Source organism: Saccoglossus kowalevskii, chromosome 12 (genome assembly GCF_978046115.1).
Source record: "Saccoglossus kowalevskii chromosome 12, keSacKowa6.1, whole genome shotgun sequence".
NCBI lineage: Eukaryota > Metazoa > Hemichordata > Enteropneusta > Harrimaniidae > Saccoglossus > Saccoglossus kowalevskii.
Window position 1 is genome coordinate 8855905 of NC_140652.1, and position 24991 is coordinate 8880895.

The following is a 24991-nucleotide window of genomic DNA, read 5'->3' on the forward strand; positions in this document are numbered from 1 at the left end:
AGGAAAAATAAACCACCCAGTGTCAAGGATTGGGCGAGTGCCGACGTTCGGGAATTACGTAACCGTACAGTTTCGCAAGAAGATGTGCAAGTTGAAACAGAAAACACTGGGTTAACAGGGTACACGATGCAAGATATAATGAAAGAGCTTGGAAACATCAAGGTATCTATTTCCACCGATATAAGGAAACTTTCTGACGATTTTAATGATAGAATGGGTAAAGTGGAAGGAGACATCAATTATATAAAATCAGAATTACAACATGACCGCAAACAATTGGAAACAATGCAAGCTGACAATGAAATGTTACGTAACCGAGTATACAGATCTGAATCAAAGCTGGCATATTTGGAATCACAATCAATGCGCAATAATATTATTGTTCATGGCATAGACGAAGCTGAAACGGGCAAGTAATCATGGGAAAAATCTGAAGAAAAAGTGAAAGCGTTATTGAAAGCTGAACTCGATATAGATAATGTAGAAATAGAGCGTGCCCATCGCTTGAACACCCGCTCCAAACCTCGACCAATTGTTGTGCAATGTAGAGGTTACAAACAAAAAGGTCAGATTATTTCTACTGCTGTAAGAAACTGGAAGGATAAGGATTCACGTTACCGGATTACTAACCAATTTCCTGACCGCGTTCGATATGTTAGGAATAAACTGTTTAGATTTATGAGTAAAGCTAGAAATAAAAATAAACGTTGTACAATGTCATATTGAAGGCAAGACATACATATATGACGATGAAAACAGTGATATTAAACAAGCTGACGGCCGGAGATAGGAAGTTGGTCGAGGTCCTAAACACAGTAAGACTAGATTTGTGAACCATGAAATAAGTATGTAGCCCACAATAAGAGCAATATTTTAAAACTGTTCTCCTTAAATGTGAGGGGTCTTAAAAATAGACTAGTATCTAATAAATTTAAAGATCTAATTTCGAAATATGACATAACTGGTCTTCTGGAAACTTGGGATGAAACTGAACAATCATCTGATATCCCTGGTTATGTAAGTTTTAATAAACCGAGAAAGAAATTGCATAAACGTGGAAGGAACTCTGGCGGGGTAGCTGTGGATGTCAAGAATTCCATAGTATATGGTGCGACTCTGTTAAAGCGTGAATTACAGGACATAATTATACTACATTTACAAAATGATTTTTTTAACTTTAATTCTTCAAGAGATGTTTTTTATTTTTGTGCTTACATCTCACCTGAATATTCCACAACATATGACATGTTACATGATGAAAACGGTAGTAATCTTTTAGAAGAGTGTATGGTAAATATTCTAAACAATTATTCCAATGTGGATATTGTGTTAACTGGGGATCTAAATGCAAGAACTGCCAAACTAAATGATTTTATTATAGATGACAATTTCACTTATTTTCCAGTGGGTATATACTCAAGTGATAATTGTACATGTTCACGCGAGTCAAAAGATACAGTTGTAAATAATTACGGGAGATCCCTAATTTCACTATGTAAAATCTTTGATATACACATTGCGAGTGGCCGTAAAGAATCAGACGCCAAAGGGGAATTTACTTGCTTTGCTACTAATGGCAGTAGCCTTGTTGATTATATGATTTTTCATGGGCTATGTTTAGTTCGGTTTCTCACTTTTAAGTTCTTTTAAGTGATTACTCTGACCATTTACCTATTGTTGCATGGGTGGATCTAAAGCACGAATTGCCCTACTGCATTAGACCGACTAATTTAGGGGTAAAACTGCATGAAATCACTAAGTTTAAGTGGAAACAGGAACTTGGGACTACATTTAAAGACAGAGTTTCGTACTTTCGTAATTTATTTCAGTCTAATCTATCAGGAGCAGTGACCACAGGGCATAATCTGGATGATGAATTAATAGACTACTCTCTAAACATGCCCATTAATGAAGCGGAAATCCGAGCTGCCACTCAAAAAATAAAACCCCAAAAAACACCGGGGTGGATGGGATACCTAGTGAATTTCTTAAAACAATAGAAAATATTTTGATGCCATATCTTGTTGAGCTTTTTAACTTGATTTTTGATTCTGGAAAATTCCCGACCGGTTGATCAATTGGGGTTATCGTACCTATACACAAAAGTGGAGACACCCGCAATGTGAATAATTATCGAGGTATCACATTATTGGATAACTTTAGTAAAGTGTTCACTATTGTAATGAATGAACGACTTGTATATTGGGCAGAAGTGGATAATAAATTGTCGGAATGTATCGCTGTACGCGATCATTCAAAAATATTTGGGGAAAAAAGGTGGCAGTTTTTATTGTGTTTTTGTGGACTTCGCAAAAGCGTTTGACACAGTCAACCGCCCCTTGTTGTTTATGCCGTTGCTAGAAAATGGTATACGAGGTAACATGCTTACAATGATTAAGAGTATATACACAGATGTTAAAGCATGTGTTAGAGTGGGAATATATGACACAGAACAGTTCAGTTATCCAGTAGGGGTCAGGCAAGGCCGTGTATTAAGCCCCTTTCTTTTTGCTATGTTTATAAATGAATTGCAAGTAATGCTTGAAAACGCTGGTCACATGGGTATTCAAATTACACAGGAATTAAAAGACCTGTTTATTCTGCTTTATGCAGATGATATTGTTTTATTTACTGATACTGTAATAGGCCTACAGAGACTGCTAAACGTCCTCGGTCTATTTAATGAAAAATGGGAAAACCAAAAACCAAAATCATTGTCTTCAGAAATGGGGGTATTGTTAAGAAAACTGAGAAATGGTCATATAATGGCCTAAACTTACAAGTGGTCCCTTATTATAAGTATTTAGGTATTGTTTTCTCCAGTAGGAATGTTTGGCACAAAGCTACAGAAACATTATCAGACCAAGCAAGTAAAGCTCTCTATATTGTTAACAGATATATGAAAACATTTGGGGAATTGCCGTATAATTTATATTTTAAAATTTTTGATCTCATGATATATCCAATTCTGACATATGGGTCTGAAGTTTGGGGTTTTAAAAAGTATGAATGTATTGAGAGGGTCCATTATAAATACTGTAAAAGATTTCTGGGAGTTAAAGGGGGTACCCCAAATTTAGCTGTATTAGGTGAACTAGGACGTTACCCAGTTTTTACTACTACATATATTAAATGTATCAAATGGTGGTTAAAATTATTATGTGTGGAAGAAAGTAAGATTGCTAAGCAATTGTATCTTCTTTTAGTACGGGTAGACGAACGTGGTAAAATTAACTGGGTAACGCATATTCGAGATATTTTGAATAGGTATGGATTTGGGATAGTGTGGATCAATCAAGGGGTGGGAAATGAAATTGCATTCCTCGCAAATTTTGCACATAGAATTAGGGACATGTGGCAACAGGAATGGTGGGAAGAATGCTCAATTATGAGCCGCCTAAATTTGTTCTGCCAGGTAAAACGACACTATACTGTAGAAAAATATATTATCAGTGTAAGTGTGAACAAACATAGGAAATCTTTATCAAGGCCTCGTTGCTCGAGTCACCAATTAGCAATAGAATCTGGCCGTATGCATAATGTAGATCGTTTTGAAAGGAAATGTGTATTATGCAATAGCGGAATAATTGAAGATGAATTACATCTAATTTTCGAATGTCCCATATACCAGGCCTACAGAGACGAGCTATAACCTTGTTGGTCATTAAATGACCAAGGACACCACACTTTCATAAAATTAATAACAAGTGAGTTACCCATTACACTTTGTAATTTGTCAAAATTCCTATATCAAGCTTTTAAGTTAAGGTCAGAGGCACTAAAATTAACCTCTTGATGGGCAGTATTTTATATTACAGTTAATTTATGTATTTATGTATTATTATTGTTTTCAAGAAATGTAAACTTGAGATTGTGATGGGCCGGTGGCCTAGTATGGCAATAAAGTTTATTAATGAAAAAAAAATCTAACATGGTTGTATAATCAACGTGCTAATTTGGATACGAGCATTGTCATTTGGCGAGAACGTTGGAACACGTGCAGTTTTATTTTATTTTATTTGTAGCCAAAGTCGTGCTTTATTATAGGTTAAAATGCACACTAACACTTGGAATAACAGGCAAGATTGACAGGGAAATAAACATATGATCAACACAAGTCTCAAGATATACATGTGATAGAGTGGCAAGTTATATCCAACCAATAGTAGCTCTCGTAACAAGATAGGCAATGATTCATAACAAATACTTGAGTAAACAAATTACACACAAACACAAATACCCAACATTATTGTGCTGAATAAGGCTTTCACGCAACGAGTCAGTTCGAAACAAAACAGTTCAAATCAAGAACTGAATATTAATGGCACAGTAACATTCATCCAAATACATAGACTAAATAGAAAGATGATCTTATTTTTCCCTTCAATGGGCGTTGACACAAACTGGTGTATAAATAAATTGGCACCTTCGATGTTATGTTATACTAGTATGTTTCCGTACAAGTAGATCTTCGATATCACACAATGTACGCCCTCTCACTCTCGTTACAATAAGTAAGGTCAAATAGCACAGAATTGTAAACAGTGTTCAACCTCTAACCGATTACCCCGGCTTTTGATTGCGACCGCAAAACAAGCCCGGGTCCGAAACCTCGTTTCGGAACAAGGCATTTAAAATAACAGCACTAATCTTCCGTACTCACCAATGACACACACACACTTGGCACTCTTTCTCTATAACTAGTTATATGGAAAGCCTTACGGTACCTCCAACACTACTATTTTTGATCGACCAATGTCTCACTATGAAAAAATAAGGAACATACACAATTTGAACTTGCAACGATCTGAGATGATTTAGCTTCAAATTTAGTGTGTTATCATTGTGAGATAATCGCGAAGTGTTTATACTGGTCATGCGCAGAGCTTCAAGCTTCGAAGGAGATTCCCCAGTCAACAACATATAATAGGCTTTCTTCTAAAGCAAATGAAATCGTTTGATTTTAGCGTACTTACTCGTCACAACGCCCTGTCAGTGTTGGTGTTCCCAAATGAGCGATACCATTATTCAGCAGAAGTCGGAGTTAGGCTAAATATTTCTTTCGACTGCTATTATGCGCTAGTCAAATTTAACCAAAATGAAATGCCTTCTGGCCATATAAAAGTCTGCCCCTGAACCATCATGTTTACGAGCAGGGGTCACAGGACAAGTTGCGGATCTGAATGAGGAAGAAAGAATTTGAATTCAGGTCGCGTAAATATCGCACGACTATCCACTTTTGAAATGTGTTTTTTATCTGTTTGATATATAAACTAATCAGTTATCTACTTAAAAACAATTTCAGTTCATAATCCTGGCCTTTTAAAGGCAACCAATTAATTTTCTATTTGTGTGTATACCGTTCTAATTATTTCAGATTACATTAGTCAATTTTCAGTTTTGCGAAAATATTTTATTTTAAACCAAGTGAGACAGGGGTTCATACATACGAGGAAGAATAAGTGTTGAAACGGCAATAGTTGTGATCTTTATTTTGATTGTTTTAGACAAAATTTGCATGACTTATAACATACGATTTGATAACTATGGATGGAGTCGCCTTTGGACTCTAATCTAATATCACATGTGATAACGTGAATTGTCTTTCGAGTTTTCACGTGTTCCTCGTAAAGGCATGTTGGCATGTCGTGCTCTCTCCCTATGCAAAGACGAAACGCTCGTCGATACCAACACGGTCGCGACATTAACATCCATGCCCACCCACAGCTTCTCCCTGATCCCCGATAGCAAGTGTTTATTAATTAGTTCATATTGAAGTATAACGCACGAATGTCAAAGGTTGTCAACACGTCGAGTGACTCACGTGACTCGTAAAGTGATGCGCAAATTTTAAACTTGCCACAACCCTTAACTGATGTTTTCAGAATGTATTTTAGCTTATAGAGCCAGTTTTATAGATACGTATGCAATTGGAAATATTAAACAGTCATGGGTGTTTTTTCGACATAATTCTCCCACATTCCTTTCCACTATACCCTTGAAAAATTCCTTGTCCACATAACCCGAATTAACTGAGAGTAAATCACGATATTGGAAGAACTGCATATGCATTGGCCAATCACCTGATTGCTCATAGACAACAATATAAATGTTTGCTGTGTAGTTGTACTCAACAAAAGAGCTCAGCACTAAACACATGTTATAATACAAATCTCCCGTTGAAGAGTTGTAAACAGAAATGTTCACGTGATTAAAACGCATGAGTCACACAGTTATGGGGAATTACGCATAAAGTCATCGGTGAGGGGGGGGTGCAGTGTCTTAAGATGGCAACTGTAACACTTTCCGTTGTCGACATTGTGAAATTCTTTCGTTTTTATGCAAAAAATACAATATTTTTACCAAGTAAAATTGTATAATTGTATAAATTAAAGTTATTGTTCATACATGAGTTTAACGCACTACATAGTTTATAATTTCCTTCAGCTTCTTTCAATCATTATTCAAGGCAAAGAATTTCAAAAATGTCGTCATCGTAGTTTTGTGTATGCCATGCTTTCGGAGTTCACAATTCAGCGATCTTCAAAATGCAGCAGCACTCGTAATCAAATGGTTTAATCAGTACATCGCAAGTCAGTAGGTAAAAAAATGCAACACTGGGCCATTATTTTCAGCTATTTAATTATGTGGCAGCTAAACATATGACGGTTCATAAAATAAAATTAGAAGTTCCTGAATATAGTATTATACGGATTATAGTAGATTATAGAAGGTTATTCCCCGGTGTATACGTCTATGGCGTTACATCAAAAACCCAACCAGATGAGTGTAATTGCTAGCGTACATATTCATGCCCCCGTAGATATGCATTTGGAATCACAGCTTGATCCCCAAACATCGTAAATGGCACATTTCACGGAGCTCCCGCCACGATGTGAGCGGCTTGATTCGGATTAGCATACTATTACGGTGGCCATCTTGACTCTTATTTATAGTATCGGTTCCTCTTTAAAGGACAGCTAGAAAGGTGGTAACTGCACTTCGCTATTGTTATAACAGTCCACGAACCTTGAATAACAAACGGTTTTTGTCCAACATTTACCAGGAAAGTTCAATTTGTTAGTTCCAAACAGTACTTGTAAATAGTGTCTTTGTTCTCAAGATTGTCCGTTAACTGGAAACGTAGCCTTTCTTTGTTTCAAACAGTATACATTTACTGGAAGAGAACGGAATTCCAAATCAACGATTTCGTTGTGACGCGTGGATGCATGACCACTCTTCTAAATGGACTGAGCAGTTATAATATATTATCCGCGACTGGCTACAGGAACACCACCTCAAATTAGCAGTATTACCTTCTTAAAATACGGAAATTCGGACGCGAACAAGATTCAACGTCTGCAATTACCTGCACTTGAGTAAATACACACATAACACGTTGCCCTGGCATAACTAGGACAACGTTTAAATTAGATAACGTGTATATTCCTGCCTTTCGTCTTAGCAGTTAGTGGGACTTGCGCTGCGAATCTCTTATATATTTTGGAGGGGGGACCGTTTAAAAGTGGAACGAATCTGACTCCTTGACCTCACTAGTTCCCAAGTGTGTAAATCATTCCCGCATTATGTACTATTTGAACTCTGCATACAGTAACTAACCCCTGTGAGCTGGAAACGGTAACAAATGCACAATCACCCGGATGTTAGCCGATGTGACACGCTAATCAATGTGCCAAACATCGGGTATTTCAAAAAGTTTCAGTTAAAGTTTTTCTGCATTTCTTCTCTGCCGTTGAATGTTGTGGAGTGTGATTATCGTCACCTGTCTGACCATGCACTTCTACAATATCCAGGTAAGATTAAATTGAATCCTATAATTCCAGCCGCAGCAACGATCTTATCGACGTGAAGATAGCAAGCGCAGTAAAGTTGTTGCGAATTTTATAAGGCAGTGGTTGCCAGGCCACACAAGAACGCTATATGGGTCCCACTTTACCAAAGATGGCTATTTTGAATGTTGTGCGGATCGCTGCGTACACTAATGACTAGCAGTAAAGTAGTCCCTAGAACAATTGGAACACGTCCAAGGACAATGTGATTTGTCGAGAACCATTCTATAACATTAAGTTATTTTTAAAAGACCACCAACGCCATTGAAGTAAATTTAATTAGCGTCGGTACATGTGAGTGTATACATTAATACGTATGTCTACGTCATATATACGTACCTATACGTTTGTGATAAACTTTTCGACCATAAATTTGGATAAATATTTTTGAAAATATCCATAAGCGAGTATTCCCGCGACAGTAATGCATGTACTGTCGTGTGCCACTGAGAATTATGTAGGTAAAATCGGCCCATAAAAATGGTGATAAAATCTCGCTCTAGTAGAATTAAAATTCCGTCCGGGCTGTAAAAAACACATCAATTGTCGTACCCAATCTCGAGTACGACAAGGTTGAATATTATGAAGTTATTACAAGGATACCTCAAAGTATGCACGAAAACAGTAAAGCGGAAGTATCGACCGACGCGAAGAGGAGGTCGATGCACGGCGTACTGTCTGTCTGAATACATACGTTGTGGTACCTCGAAATAACCTTATTATTATACATCTTTTCCTTCCAAGGATACATCATGGGAATGCCGAAATCCAAAAAGTTTAGAACAGAATCAGCGAACTTCTTTGTGTGGAGTCCGGTCAAACCCTGGAGGCAGCCATGTTTGTTTTTATTATTAGAGGACGCGCGTTACCTTTCCATATTCGGAATTCGCATTTCCAAATATGGTAGGATTAAAATACCTCGTAAAATATCACAAAATTCCGGCACGCTGTAAACTTATGGCGCTACGGTGACAGATGTATAATAACATTTCAATAAAAATGATTAGTCTAACATGTATATACAATTTTGCTTTCAATATATTATATATAAGACAAAGGTTCTGTGTGACGTAACCACGATTGAAGGGTGAATTAAAAGCTTTTATAAAATATATATTTTTATATGGTTTAAAACAATTCATCAATGAAAATAATCATTGTAAATTGTCTAAACACCTCGTGTAAATCCTTATATTTCCATGGAAGCAGTAATTTCCGGAATATTTTTTTAGTCATAATTCACTATCTTATAAAAGGTTATTGCTTTGTTCTACTTGTAATTTCATGGGGTTGATACGGACATTTGGTAGAGATTCAGATATGGTTGCCATCGCAACATTCTCTGATTTCTTTAGTTAACAAACATTTTAAAAAGGCTTATGACAGCATTTGGAGAGAAGGTTTATGGTATGCTTTATGGCAGAATGGTGTAAAGGGCAAATTATGGCGTATAATAAAAAATACATATAACCATATTGAAAGTAAAGTATCATTTGGCGATATTGAAACAGATTTTACACAGAATGAGGGTTTAAAACAAGGATGTGTTTTAGCCCCAACGTTATTCTCAATTTATATGAATGAATTCAAAAAACTGTTAGATGATTCACTACTTGGTGTTAAATTAGATGAAATTTGTATAAATGGATTGTTTTTTGCTGATGATGTGGTGCTTATTGCACCAAATGAGGTCCAACTCAAATCCATGTTAAATGTCACAAACCATTTCTGCAAGCTATGGAAGATTACAATTAATGAGGAAAAGTCAAACGTGTTGATCATTAACAAGAAAGTTAACAAAAAAGTTAAAAGAAGCTTCTGAGTATAAATATTTGGGTTATTGGATTACACGTAACTTGTCAGATCATACACAATGTACAAAAATGTCTGAAAAGTTTAACAAGTTATTCCCCATTATGAAATCAATTCTTGGTAACCATGGCAATGTAAATAGAGTAGATTATGGTATATCCCTGTGGAACCACATTATTAGACCTGCCTTAGAGTATGCCTGTGAGTTACTAATATTTAGTTCAACAGATATGGAAAAATTAGAAAGAATGCAACGTACAGTGGGAAAGTTTATTCTAGGAGCATGTCGATACACAGCAAATGAAGCCGTTCTAGGGGACCTGGGGTGGATAACTATGAAAAGTAGAGTCAGTTTATTAAAACTGAATTATTACAAGAGGTTGTGTTTAATGGAATCAACCAGATGGTCAAAAAAAATTATTTTTAATAAACTAACAGCAGTTAAAGAGAATAATCTGATTAAGACCTGGCCATGGCTAAATAGCATTGAAGATATAGAAAGAAATATAAAGATAAACAAAAGTCAATTCACTAATCTGTCTGAAAGAAATATTAAAAATTTGATTGTAAAAAGTGACGAGATTCAATGGAAACAAAACATGGCAGAGAAATCAAGTCTCGTTCATTATAGAAAATTTAAAACAAATTTAAAATATTGTGAGAAATATTTAAATTCTTTATCCAACTTCAAGGGCACCCAATTAAAATTCAAGGCAAGATCCTGCACTCTTGGTTTGGCATATGAGAAAAGGAAATGGGCAAACTTGGATAATAATGATTGTATCTGTCCATGTTGCAAAAAGGAACCTGAAACACTGGAGCATTTCATATTACATTGTGAATGTTTCTCAGCACAGAGAAAAACTCTAATGGAAGGGATTGAAATGCTCCTATGTAACAAAAATGAAATAAATTTACATAAAGACTTCATAGCAAACAAAGAAGTGCTATGTTTAATCCTGGGTGACAGTACAAGGCAGTATAATTCAGTCCTGTGTGACGAAATTGATACTTTTACAAAAAAATTCTTAGTTGATGCCATGGACAGTAGAAATACAGATAATATTTAATATTTTTCCAGTGTACTTCTTATGTTTTAGTTTTCTTATTTTGTTGTTGTTGTTGTTGCTACTTTTAGATGTTTTTTGTTGTTGTTATATTTTGTTATCTTAGTTCATGTAACTTAATTTCTTTTTGTCTATCAAAAGGTTTTTTTTTTCATAAGTCTTTGAGTGAAATGTATTTTTTATTTGGTGCAGCTCCTAGTTCACATAGTGAGCCCCTGTTACAAAAGGGAAGCAATAAATAAATAAATAAATAAATAAATAAATAAATAAATAAATAAATAAATAAATAAATAAATAAATAAATAAATAAATAAATAAATAAATAAATAAATATTCAATATGAATTTAGTTTTGCATTTCCAAAAATGAACCCTGTATGAGTCTAATAAATGTCTACAAGTATGAATGAGAATATGTAATTTGCATCTATAGTCACGGTGGATTGCTTTCTAGTTTTTGTTTCTTGTTTTGTTTCAGAATTGTTTCTGTGGCAACAAGAAACTGAAGATTATTACATTCACCATAGTACTGGGAGTTGTCATTTTCTTTAATAAATATGGGTACATCAAGACCAATTTGATGCAAGATTACGAAAAACGGGCCTTATTCATGACCTCACACATACCAGTCAACTCACATGAGAGTACCAACAGCACTGGTCCTCATCCCAGCTACAACGAATCCAATGTTAAGGAAACTGGGATAAATATGGTATGTGAGAATATAGTTAATGGATTCGATGTACCTGCAGAAACTATGAACCAGACAATCAGATTTCTTAGGTCGACACACGTATCTGATCTTGATTTCCTATCGCTCACTGACAATTGTACAAGATTTTCTACTGAACGAGGATACTCTAATAAGCCAGTTACAGATGAAGAAATGAACTTCCCATTGGCTTTTGGTTTATCCATGTATACATCCGCACACCAAGTTGAACAGTTATTACGGACTATTTACAGACCACATAATATCTACTGCATACACGTGGACAATAAATCATCTTCTGTGTTACACAGAGCAATGGAGTCGATAAGTGGATGTTTTGATAATGTATTCATATCATCACGTCTTGAAAAAGTTATTTACGCCTCGGTTTCCCAGATACATGCTGAGATGAACTGTCAGCGAGATGTGTTAAAACGAAACAAAAAATGGAAATATTTTATCTACTTAACGGGACAGGAATTTCCATTAAAAACTAATTTAGAAATAGTGGAAATATTAAAAGAATTTCAAGAACAGAATGACATTAGTATTGAAATGACTGTGCCATGGAAGCGTGTTACATTCAGGTATAGCATCGTTAATGGAAAGATGCACCGTACTAATCAGACTAAAACCGAACCATGTCCCCTTAAGACCCTCAAAAAAGGTACAATTCATACAAGCTTGTCGCGGAAATTCGTTGAGTTTCTGCACACAAGTAACATCGCTGAACGCTTTTTGGTGTGGCTGAATGACACGCTGTCGCCCGATGAACATTTCTTTCAAAGTTTAGCTTATCTCCCAGAAGCACCCGGAGGACCAGGACAGGTACCGATGTCGCAACCTGTCATGGCGTTATCAAGGCGTGCAATGTGGCAGTCTAAATTGCCCTCTCCTCAATGCCATGGACATTATGTTCGCGAATTTTGCATCTTTTCATGGCGTGATCTCGCGTGGCTAGTTAAACAACCACATTTATTCGCCAATAAGTTCAATGTAAAACATGATAGCTTGGTTTTAGACTGTTTGGAAGAAATCATCAAGTATCGTACTATTTACCCAAAACAGCTGAACATTACTGTGTATCAAAAATTCGTCAAAAATCGTTCTTGGAAAGATTTTGAAGACCCTCCTCCTTGGCAAGTAAAATAATATTACATTGGTTATTTCTACAAATTATATAAATTCTGTCATTTGAGCCAAATCCCCAATCGACTGTTGCCAGGCATTTAATGCACAATGTTTTTAGGCAACATAATTTGGGTTCAATAAAAAATCACCACCATACAGTTTTTTTAAAACATTGGACCCTCTGGTAACAGAACGCTTCTCGAGCATTAACGGAGGCTGTACGAACCGTTCATATCGCTTTCATCGCCAGCCATCCGCCAACGAAAATTATGTTTTTGTGATTTTGCTGTATTCTAGATGAACAACAACTACATAACAAGAGTTATTGATTTGAATGTCTTACATACAATTGCATATTTCAAATACTATTCGCATAGGTTGTTGCTCTTAATGCATAACTTATCCACTGTAAACTCTGCATAGTTGATATTTGGATACTGTAATATTTGCAATACATCTAACTATATGTTGAAACTAAGCACAACGCTCAATTTATGAATGCTCTTAGGCTTGCATCTACCTTGTTGAAGTTTAAAAGGCTTTGGAAGATGCTAGTGAACTATAGTACACGACTAAGACTGAATGTAAAGATTAAAATTAAAATGTTATTAAGCAAGTATTTATAAAATAACGTTACTTCAATATTATTTTAGTGACCCTGAGTTGTTTTTATCAAATTCATGCACTGTGTAGTGTCAAGTAGCAAACACTGTTAGGAAAACAATAAAAAGGTAATAAAAAACGTCTGTTACAATGTATATACAAAAGTATATTACACTGAACCAGTCACGTGACATCTCTTGTCGTCTTTGTTCACATAGGAGAAGTAATTCAGATGTGCTCAGAATCCAGGATTTCAGCGATTTTATTTTGGAGAAGGTATGAATTACAGCTTTGTTATTGAGTTGATTTATTTTAGAATGTTCTAAGCATGGCCGTACAGTAAACTTATAGCGACGAATTTGTAATTGAAAGTCGTGGTATGTGGCTTTACAGAAGAAACGAATGGCGTATTGGGTGTATTTGGAATCCACATTAAAATGGCTTATATGAACGCCTCTCACATAAATAATATTCGAGTAGCATATATGAGAATGTCACTATTAGTGTGATTGGATCTTCAGAAATATCTAAAATCTGAGATTTTATTAAACTCACAAATAATGTATTCAAAACTGTTAATCTGTCACATAACTGCGTACTATGCGTATTTTTCAATTACTACATTAGTCTACTGAAACATACAAGGCGGCAGTCAATGATTAGTGTCTCTAAATATACAAGCGTTCGAATCCTGTGTTTAATATTTATATGTTGGTATGGTGAACTTTTGTCCCCGAGAAAGTTTGAAACTAGGAAGGTCGTTCTGACCATGATTATACTTGACTTGATTTGTGTGTATAATTATATTCTATAAAGCTGTCATTCTTAAAGCTGTCATTTGGGGTGGGGAAACATGACATTACTGTGAGCGAGTCTGCTTACAGTGAGCTGTGAGTTCGGTAGATGAAAACTATTATTGCTCAAAACTTGTTAGGAAGTGTACATTCATAATTGGTCACATTCAATTCAAACTCACAAGTTAGTCACAAGTCAAAAACTATGGTGTCACACATGGCAATCGAAATGGTAATCACACAAACCTTTTAGATGATAATAGATGATAGTATTTTCTTTCCGTGCCAAGTAATTCATGAGCGAAATATGCTTACTGTACAACAGAGTTATTTGACAGTTATTTCAAGTGTTATGAATAACACCGTAAATAGCTTATTAAAGAGTTTTGCACAATAGTTAATTGAAAACATTTACAACATTCAATATAAGTACGACTGACACCTATTTCGGAACATGACCAGTGACCTCCTATGTCACGACTCAATAAGTCGCTTGAACAGCTACCAATTAATTCTATTGTTATTTTAGCGGTAGTTTTTTAAAGAAAATAACTTATGATTTCTTGCGTCGTGTATTTGATTAATCGGTGTGAGACAAACGGTGCCGTCTTCTTAAACCCCGTCGATGTCATCGGCATTTAAGGCCCATTGTCTCATTAATTACTGGGATACAAAAGGTTTCGGCGCCTGGACTTAGGATGTAAACTCGTATAATTTACAATAACTTGTAAAACTCACTGCAATGTGAAGTAAACATTAGCCACGCTTTTGATAAATGAACCAGGATTCCATGGGTTGTTTGTCAAAATGTTATGGTGTCATTATCATCGTGATGTATTTCAACAAAGAAAGCATACATGTACAAAATAAACATACTAAATGAATTTATAATGCGTTTATGTTATTTATTCATTTACAGTGCTTAATTCCATGGGGCTATTCGGTAAAACGCAACGCTCAATAGGTCGTATTTTTTGTTTGGATGCCGACACCCACAACTTAGTTTTGGTTCACTGTATTTAAAAACTGGTATTTCACCAGTCACCAATGTAAAGCACCTCGCTACAATAACAGATACAACAAGTTCATTAATTGTCATATTCTAAAAAGAAATCCATTTCTACAAATATGTCGAATATTTTATCCGTTCTAGCGTAAATAAGCTCTCAGAGACAATATGCATGTGTATGGTACTTGGCTACCAATAAACTTATATTATTTTATTACAGACCATCATATCAAAATGAGTTGGCAAATCACTCTCTTCATATATGTGGTGCCAATATTGCTGATGAATTCTGGTACACTGAAAGGATGTCCATCTGAATGCAGTTGTGAAGACAGTGATGGAAAGTTGTATGTCGATTGCAGTCACGGTGGTCTGTCTGAAATTCCTCCAAATATTCCATCTGATACTACGAAATTAGTATTGGAACATAACGATTTGACAAGAATTCCGGAACATGTTTTCATGGATTTGTATGGGCTGGTTTACATAAACCTCGGATGGAACGCAATTAATGATATTTCACCAAATGCTTTTTCTGGCGTAGCCAGCTTAACGGAACTTATATTACATAGCAATGGATTAACATCGTTATCGGAAACTGTTTTTAACGAGTTACCAAACCTCAAGAAACTTAATATATCCTACAATTCGTTAACATCTTTACCAAGTGAAATATTTCACAACTTGACTGATTTAACAACACTTGACTTGTCGTATAACAATCTTCAATCATTGAATTCATCATTATTTGATGAATTAAATAATCTACTTTGGTTGTACCTCCACTACAATGACATAACATTCTTACCATCAACAATATTCCATTCATCGACAAAACTAATATACCTGGACGTTAGGGTTAATGAACTGACATCTTTATCTGCTACTCATTTCATTACATTACCACGTCTACGATTTCTTAACCTCTCCAATAATAAATTAACTGTTTTGCCACGTGACATATTTCAACCATTGACTGAATTGGTGTGGTTATATCTTATGTCAAATCAATTACATTCTCTAACAGTCCACAATTTACCACAATTGAGCACATTGCATGCGTTCAATAATAGTTTCACTGATTTATCTTTTACACAAGACATACACGAAAACGCACTAAATATATTTAGATTGCCAAATCTACATTATTTATTTTTGGACAGCAATCGCATTACAATTATACCTGAAACGATTGTAAATTTCACTGGAATATATAGATTGGGACTCAGATTCAATAAACTTACACAATTACCCCAGCTTCCGTCAGGAATACATTACTTGAACATTGCATATAACAAATTTTCACAGTTACCCGACACTATTCAGAGTTTATCAAATCTCAGTCATCTATACCTTACTGGCAATGAACTAAACCATTTACCAAGTTTTCACAATCTAACAGCACTAGAATTCTTACTACTCGCTGAAAATGCCTGGTCATGTGACTGCCACATGGAGGCTTTCAAGAGATGGATACACAATAACACACAAGTAAATACCCAACTAATCTGTCAATATCCAATCGAGTATACCGGAACATTGTCAATTTAGCAGTATCAGATCTTCAGTGTGTCCCACCAACATTTAACAACTCATTTGAATGGGTGTATGTTGGAATAGATGAATCCATAACACTGACTGTTAATGTTAATGGTGTCCCACTTCCATATATCCAGTGGATACCTCCTAATGGCATTGTAATTAATACTGAGAGTGACGTTCTACTTCGCCTTGAACCAGACGGCAGTCTCTTCATCCCATCTGTACAGAATGACTTAGCTGGGTCATATGTTTGCATTGCGGACAACGATAAGGGCCAAGCAGTAGCAGTACGATATCTACAAATACGTTCACCGCCACGAGCCACGATCACATTTGCGACTAGCTTACCGCGCACTACCTACATACCTGAGACGACTAGGGAGAACACCTCTCGTAATATAACAATTACTACAGATACCACAACAAAGGATGCCCATGAACCAGCAACTTACGTAGGATACGTTGTATCATTTATTATGGGGTTAGGGATTGGAACAGTTACTATAAAGTTTATACTTTGCTGTCGACGTCATCGTGGTCGTAAACAAAATACAACACCGGAGAGTACAGAAGTAAACAATGGTGACCCTAATCATCACTACGCCGATCGCAGCATTGTAAATCCCAATATTTACCAACAATTAACGCTGAATGATAAAGCTTTAAAGGATTGCGTTAATTCGGAAATGTCAGCGACATACATGATTTCTCAAGAAGATGGTGAACATACAGAGAACATTTATAATGCCGTTGATGTTTGATATCGCCGTAATGATAACATATTATTCATAATAATGACATCTATGTAAGCACTAAAATAATCAAAGTATTCAGAGTTACATTAATATTTGAGGTGAATGGAAATGTAATTATTGTTCTCAGCTAATAGTGAGAATATATGCTTACAGTTATCTATACGTACACTGTAATAGCACTAATCTTTATCCTGCCAGCCCCATGTACCCAACTACAGAAGAGCATAAATCTTGTTAAGAAATCGACTACCACATAATATTGTTGATATCACAGCGACTGTTTAGGTTGTATTAAGATTGCAACGAGTGGTATATTATATTTTATGTTCTTGAAATTTAAATCATGACAATTTTCTCTAAGCATCTAACTTTTCAAACGATAACTTTTAATCTTACAACCATTGTAATCAGATTTGTTTCTTTTTGTTAAATTTACTTTTAAAGGGGAGTTAACAAGAAATATCTAACTAACTTTTTTAATGTATTGGAAAAAAGTCTTGCTAAACTACGGTGCTTATCAACGAGAACTTTTTCATAAATTACCACTCTGGCCACACCCCTGGAGTGAAAATTGTGTACCCATTCTTGAATGTTTTATTATACCCAAAGCTCATTCTGACAAATATATACCTTATCTTAAAATAGCGAGACAGCAACGCCCAATCTTAAATTCACTAACCGCTTATTTGAAAAACTTAAGTCGATTGGTTGTAATTTTGGTATTAAGATTATACATGTATAATGTATATCTGATGTATGTTCATAATATAGGATTTCGTTGAAAAAGCCTGTTTTCGCTCATTCAATTTTTCTTTATTTTTGTTGTCACTTTACAAGATATAATTACGTGCGCTATCCGTTATTGAAATGTCGCATTGTCATTGGTAGATCAGTAACACGTGCATAGCTGATAACTGGGTAGTGCTAGATCAAAATGATAAATATGTGTGTGTGTCGTGTCAGTGATCTATATTTAATGTCGTATGAACATGTTAAACAACAAATGCAAGGTCTATATGACGCGCTAATTAGACTTTCCATTTCTCAAGCCACCACTGCACATATATTCCATGCGTCATTCAGTTTATTGTATTATAAATAAAACAAGGACTTCAATCTTCTTTGCATGTTATAATTCACCACTATCAGAATTAGAGTAAAAGTTGGTACCCATTTTTGAATGATTTTAATTCAAAATCTACGACTGGCGACCATTTTGTTTCATGGTTTTGCTTGTCTGGAGTCATTTCTAAGACATGCTCGTGTCAAAATATAGACTTCCATTGGATAAGCGTTTTTTTGCTCATTCACTGTTTTTGTTGTTTTTTGATATAATTACTTGCGTTGCCGTTATTGAAATGTCGCTCTGTCATTGGTCTATCAGTACCACGTGCATATAACGATAATTGGGCAGTGTTTGAGGCCAATGCACGGAAATACGATCAAAATGATAAATCTGTGTGTATGTCATGTGAGTGATTAATGACGTATATCTATGTCACAGTGTAGGGCCTGCTTATCGCAATCCAGTGCTTATCCAGTGTGAGTTCTGTAGGTGGCTCTCTCAATTGCGATAAGCAATTACACTGTGACAATCTAATTTGTTTAACCATCAAACCCACCAACACTTTTTCAGAAATGCCGGTAATTTTTTATCATGATCTAAAATGCGTAACTAAAATGCAATATATATGACGCGCTGATTCCATTGTCACAATAGGGTAGAACTATTTTGAACATATGTAATTTGCATCTATGGCGGAGGCTGGCCTCTCATAGTCAACTCACGCAATCGGAAAAACAATACCACCAGCACTGGTTCTCGACGACCTACAAAGACGAGTCCACTGTTTGTTCATACAAGATTCCCATTGTAATTTCAGAAATGCTTGTTTTGTAAAATTATTCAGTTTTATTTTTATATTTATTAATTGTCCTCCATTTGTTGTATATTTATTTAGACAAAGCAATTTTGTTTTATGTTTTTGTTGTCTCCTATTTACTGTTATTAATAATTTATATAGCCAAGATTTCGGACTCATAAAACATAATTGTTTTAATGCATGTATTGAAGAGCTGTATGTATGTTTTGTAGTCTGTCTTTGTGGGCAATGACTACTTTAGAATATACACAGCCTGGATTGCCTCATCTGCCATAATGTTTCTTGCAAAGACAAAGACTTCTCAAGTTCTGGTAAATCCAGAAAATGTAGCTGTGTATAAATACTAGTAGGTATTTACTGGAAAATACCACGCTATTAATTTCTGAATAAATACTTTCACCGTGGAAGTTATGTTTTGCCAATTTTGATTTGTACTATTAGCAGGCTATCTAAAATATTTGTTGATTAATTTTCAATGAAATCTTATTGGTAGGGTCCAATCGAATATGTTTCAGGTTATTCTGTATTCTGTAACATTTTGTCATTGAATTAACTAAAAATTACCAATAGTAAGAATTTTTAAATAACCTTAACCGATTTATAAAAATAAAAAAAAACAAAAAAAAAAAAACATAAAATATTTTGTCATTGACGTTCAAGTGTATTCGTCATAATAGATTTGTATTGTTTTTGTCCTCAAATGACAAATTTAAACTTCCCGATACATCATTTTTCACAATTACATACGATTGTACATAATATACTTCAAAACGTTCTTACCTACGCATTAGCTGCTTGCCTATGCATAAATGTTCAACATATATACTAAAAGTTTGGTACTGTAGGGCGATTCTTATTGACGACGGGAATGTGTATGCAAGTAGAATAAATACTGGCTATTGAAGGACTTATAATAATATATATCATCTCTTCACACACAAAGAGACTTAAAATTGTGTGCTTGTACATCTATAAGTATACTGAATGCAATATCCGATGGAAACATTCCAGATTATTAGATATAAATGTTCATAAAAAGGACAGTTAGGTGCTGTCGTGCAATTCTTATCGACGATGGGAGTTTGGATACATGTTGAATAAATGCTGACTAATGAAGTTCTCATGAATAATACCATCTCTTCAGGAAGACACTGAAAATTGTGTGTTTGCACATCTATAAATATACTGAATGAAATATCCGATGAAAACATTCCAGATTATTAGATATAAACGTTCATAAAAAAACAGTTAGGTGCTGTCGTGCAATTCCTATTGACGATGGGAATATGGACACTACAAGAGAAACAAACTATGTGGAATAAAGTTCCTATAATGCCACCAAGATGATCACCAATACCAACAACAGCAGTATTCTTATTGATTGACCATTTTTTATAATTATCCACTTTCGATTTGTTCATTATCTACATGGTTTATAAAAATTGTTGCATGTATAGTAGTTGATTCTGCTTCAATTAAATTAATTTCAACTGCAGTTGTACTTCCCCCCGAATAGGTTCAATCAAAATGTTATTTGCCAATCAATATATGAAACAACAAATGAAAAATGGTTTCAAAGAATGTTGAATTCACTTCACGTGAGGGGCTCTCTAATTTAACTTACTATAGTAATAGGCATTTTTGCAACGGCAACTATGCAAATATTTCATTATCAGCACTTGCATTCTTTAAGAGATATAGATAAGCTGTAATAGTGTTGTCATCGAGCCAATCATTTTGTATTATTGCAAATGATTTGTTTGATTTTTTAAATGATCAGGAAACGTGTCTGAACGATGTTATTAGGTAAATGCCTTTTGAACGATATATGACCCTTTTGTTATTCACAATATGTATAGATAAAGATGTATGGTCATCTTGATCTAATAATATTAAGCAGCTTATTTTGAAAAAAAAAACATAATCAGACGTCGTCAAACTGTTTTCATGAGTTGAAACTTGCAAATGCTTGAACAGATTTAGACAATTCCGACTTTCCTAGACTTTTAACTTAGATGATACTTCTGTCATTAAAATCAATATTTTTGAAGCACATTTTTTGGACAAGGAGGTCCTCTGATCATAACTATTTTCCATGCCAATTTTATTGACTAGTATTAAACTCATTTGGTCTAGATAACTAGATGCACGTTCTGTGAGTTCATTCAATGCAAAAATAGTTTCACTCTTAAATGTGCATCCTGCTAATTTTTTGCATCCTTGGCAAGTAAAAAAGAGATGTAATGTTTTGCAAAATGTATTATTATATTCTCTATATCTATGTTATTGAGTGAGCCTCTCTGAATAATTAATTGTTTTGATGCTGTTGTCATAGCATCATTTACCTCATGCCATCTTCAATGGTATTGGCTGGCTCTGTTTTACTAGAAATTATCAACGAAGCAAATAGTGGCTCAATCCATACTGGTATTGCCAACGTTGTTGACGAGTCAAGTGTGTAGTTGAGAATATAGACAGTTTTAATGATATTTAAAAATGATGGACAAAGTATCTTCTTATTGCAAGATATAGCATATTCATCGTGCAGTGATATGGTAGTGTAATGCCTGTGTGTACAGAGATGGTTAGTAATTAACTATTGACAGTATCCCCTTATGTTTAACATCAATATTGGAGGAGATTTTGGAATGTTATTTCATACATGTTCTCATACGTCCTTCGCACACACAACATTCCCACATTCTTTTCAATTTTATTCGTTCCGTGGGAATTTGAACTGCACTGCAGGCACCTTGTTTTAATCTGTGATTATATAGTTACAGTCAGTGCATACTCTTTTAAGCACGATTTGTATTGTCAGTTTCAATGCCAATTGTTTTGAGCCAATGAAAAACACCGGAAAAACTCGAATGCATCAACTTGATTCTCTAATTGAATATCTAGAGGGTATACGCACTTTGCAATGTCATTTCAAGCATAAATTTACTTAGAAGAAATATGTTGTACCAAACAGTGAATGTGTTCTACCAAACGTGCTGTCAATTCGTAAGTCTGTAACGTGTGCACCTAAGTTGAAATAAACTGCTTGTTTAACTAAATTTATATTAATTACGAAACCCTGTATAAATGAATTAAACATTCATTTAACGTTCATTCTTCATTTGGTTTGGGGGAATGGTAGCATGTTTATTGCAATCATTTATAGTCATGTTATAATTACTCACAATAACAGATGTCCGTTTATGAAAGGGGACATTTTGATAGCTACGATATTGAATTTTCTTTTCTAGTCCCAGCCATCGACAACCAGTTTAAGGCAATCATGTCTAGTTTCTTTTTTCTGTATCAATGTTTTTTTTATTATGACTCATGCTATAACCTAATGCCTTGCTTGATATTGTTGATAAAGTCTTACAATGAATTCAAGATTTGTACTTCCTTGTTCTTGAAAACTGAAAATCGATGCTCACATAAACCTGTGGTTTGGTAAACTTTTGTTTTTAAAATGTCCGTTTTGATTGAAAACATCTAGTGTTTTGTAATATGTCCACGCAATAGCTGGCACCAAAACGGAACGGATTGAATTATGGTTTTCAGAAGCTGTTGAAAAAAATGTTGGGGAATAATATTCATTTGGATGACGTGAAGCATCGCTTTCATTACCTGACTATTTCTTTGCACTTTTTAATTGCTTTTGGGAATAGAAAGAAAAAGACTAATATCTAGCTGTAAGGAATTCATCTTCAGCTATGTCACAGTGTATTGAGAGGAAAACCCACAGAACATACACTGAACAGGAGTTATGTCACTGCTAGAACGAGGTAGACAAGACATAAGTACTGGAAATAAAATACACATACACCAAAATATCGAGTTAAAGCTCATGGCTTTAATACTTCTTAAAATAAATAAAAGAAACAAAGCACAGAAAACTACAATGAATAAATTCACTAAAAATAGGGGATTGCATAGGGATGTATGCATTGGTTATAACTCACGATTCCAGGATGTGGAAATAAATGACAGTCAATGGCTTCTGCAACACAACAACGAAGAAATACAGGAATCTTGCTTGAACGGCTTTCAAACTGTGGTTGTGATCACCCGAATTCGGAAGGAATGTTATTGTGTTTTATGAATTTGATCTAAAAATCGTCATTATGATCTCAAATTGCAAACAAAATAATGATTTTGTCAAAGGTCTAAAATAATTTTTATATAATATAAATATTGGTGATTGTGTACATTGTCCTAGTGAATATTTATTTTAGTTAGTGGTGCTTTATATGTGCAGCCACTGTGTTTCGTACTTGTATATACTTATACTTTCATACATTTTTTACTCAAGCATTCAACTTATGTTAATAGTTTCCAAATCCGCATGAAGTAGCGACTATAAATTGAGATTACGTTTTTATTTTGTATGAACAGATAACACTTTTGACTGCCGGATTGCGACTGGCGGATGGCTTCACTTCTGTCTTTGAGTGTTTTTCATTTAGCTAACAACTTCAATAACCCAATTAGTTGCATGCGAAAGCCTAAAAGATTGCTTTGGTTCCGGTGAGTGTTTATCTAGTTAGATTCGAACTCTTTGGATTTGTTTTAGACGTTTTGTCATTTCCCATGTTTGCTACGCCGTAATAGGCGACCACTTCCCCGTTTTATTGTGATATTGCTGGTATTGAATGTTTTCCTCGCGTGTCACGCAATGACCGAGTTTCAATCACACGGACATTTTGCAACGCAGTGCGTGGCCCTTGGCGTGACCCCACTGACTACTGTCTGTTTGACAAGCTAGGATTTGTTACCTTTAATAACATTATATTACCATGTGATTATTATAATGTCTTAAGTATCTGTATTGCCATTTGTATATACCAATTCGTATAACAATCAGCCCCGATTGAAGATCATGTATATTATGACACTAATTCGGGTGTAGGTACGGCTCCTGGAATTGTGTCAAAAATATTTTCTATACGTTGTTTCTGACGTCAGATTTGCAAATTGCTCATTTACTACACGCCATTTCAAGCTGCTTTATTTGGGGACAATAAGTCGAGAGGTAACTGTGGGTGCGTTTGCTTACAGTGACAAAGCGCATTTGCCGTGTTGTGTTTTTGAATGTTTATATAACCGTAGATAAAAAAAAATTACCATGCCCAAAAACGTCTACTTTAAACAGTTATTTATGTCTGATTGATGAAAGTATATACCATACATATGTGTTTGTATGTGTAGTGTTATTACATACTAGCTCAAAGTTCAAAGATTACTCGTCATGCAAGGTTGTTAAATAAACATGGCGTCCGTCTAAATACACAATACTATTGCTGTCTTAGTCGTCTTCACCAGATAGCTGCAATCACAAGGCATAGCATGGTGTTAGAATCGGGATTCACTTCACAGACACTAATCAGACCTAAATAACTGGTCAAAGTAGCTAGACGTTTTGGGCGTGGTAGTTTTTTATCTACGGTATATAAATATTCAAAAACACAACACAGCAAATGCGCTTTGTCACTGTAAGTATACGCACCCACAGTTACCTCTCGACTTATTGTCTCTAAATAAAGCAGCTTGAAATGGCGTGTAGTAAATGAGCAATTTGCAAATCTGACGTCAGAAACAACGTATAAAAACTATTTTTGGCACAATTCCAGAAGCCGTACCTACACATTCACTTCGCAGAGTCACATCAACATTTGAACTGGAGACGTTTTGAGTTCATCAAAGCACCGGACAGAAGCACATTTGTGAACGAAGATTCTCGTAAGTTTACAGAATCCACGATATGCACGTGAATGCACTAAAGCACATGTGAGTTGTTGAAAATCGGAATACATTCTGTTTAATATTATCGAATCGTG

The 24991-nt window shown here is 35.0% G+C and overlaps 1 protein-coding gene across 1 annotated transcript; it reads left to right on the plus strand.

Moving 5' to 3' along the window:
- Positions 1–11338: 11338 nt before the first annotated feature.
- LOC146735480 (beta-1,3-galactosyl-O-glycosyl-glycoprotein beta-1,6-N-acetylglucosaminyltransferase-like) lies at positions 11339–12592 on the plus strand. Its single transcript, XM_085505872.1, has one exon. The coding sequence runs from the start codon at positions 11339–11341 to the stop codon at positions 12590–12592; it is 1254 nt and encodes a 417-aa protein (XP_085361998.1).
- Positions 12593–24991: the final 12399 nt, after the last annotated feature.

Excerpts from the sequence above, each read along its gene's own strand:
- LOC146735480 (XM_085505872.1), top strand. The coding sequence starts at position 11,339 with ATGACCTCACACATACCAGTCAACTCACATGAGAGTACCAACAGCACT.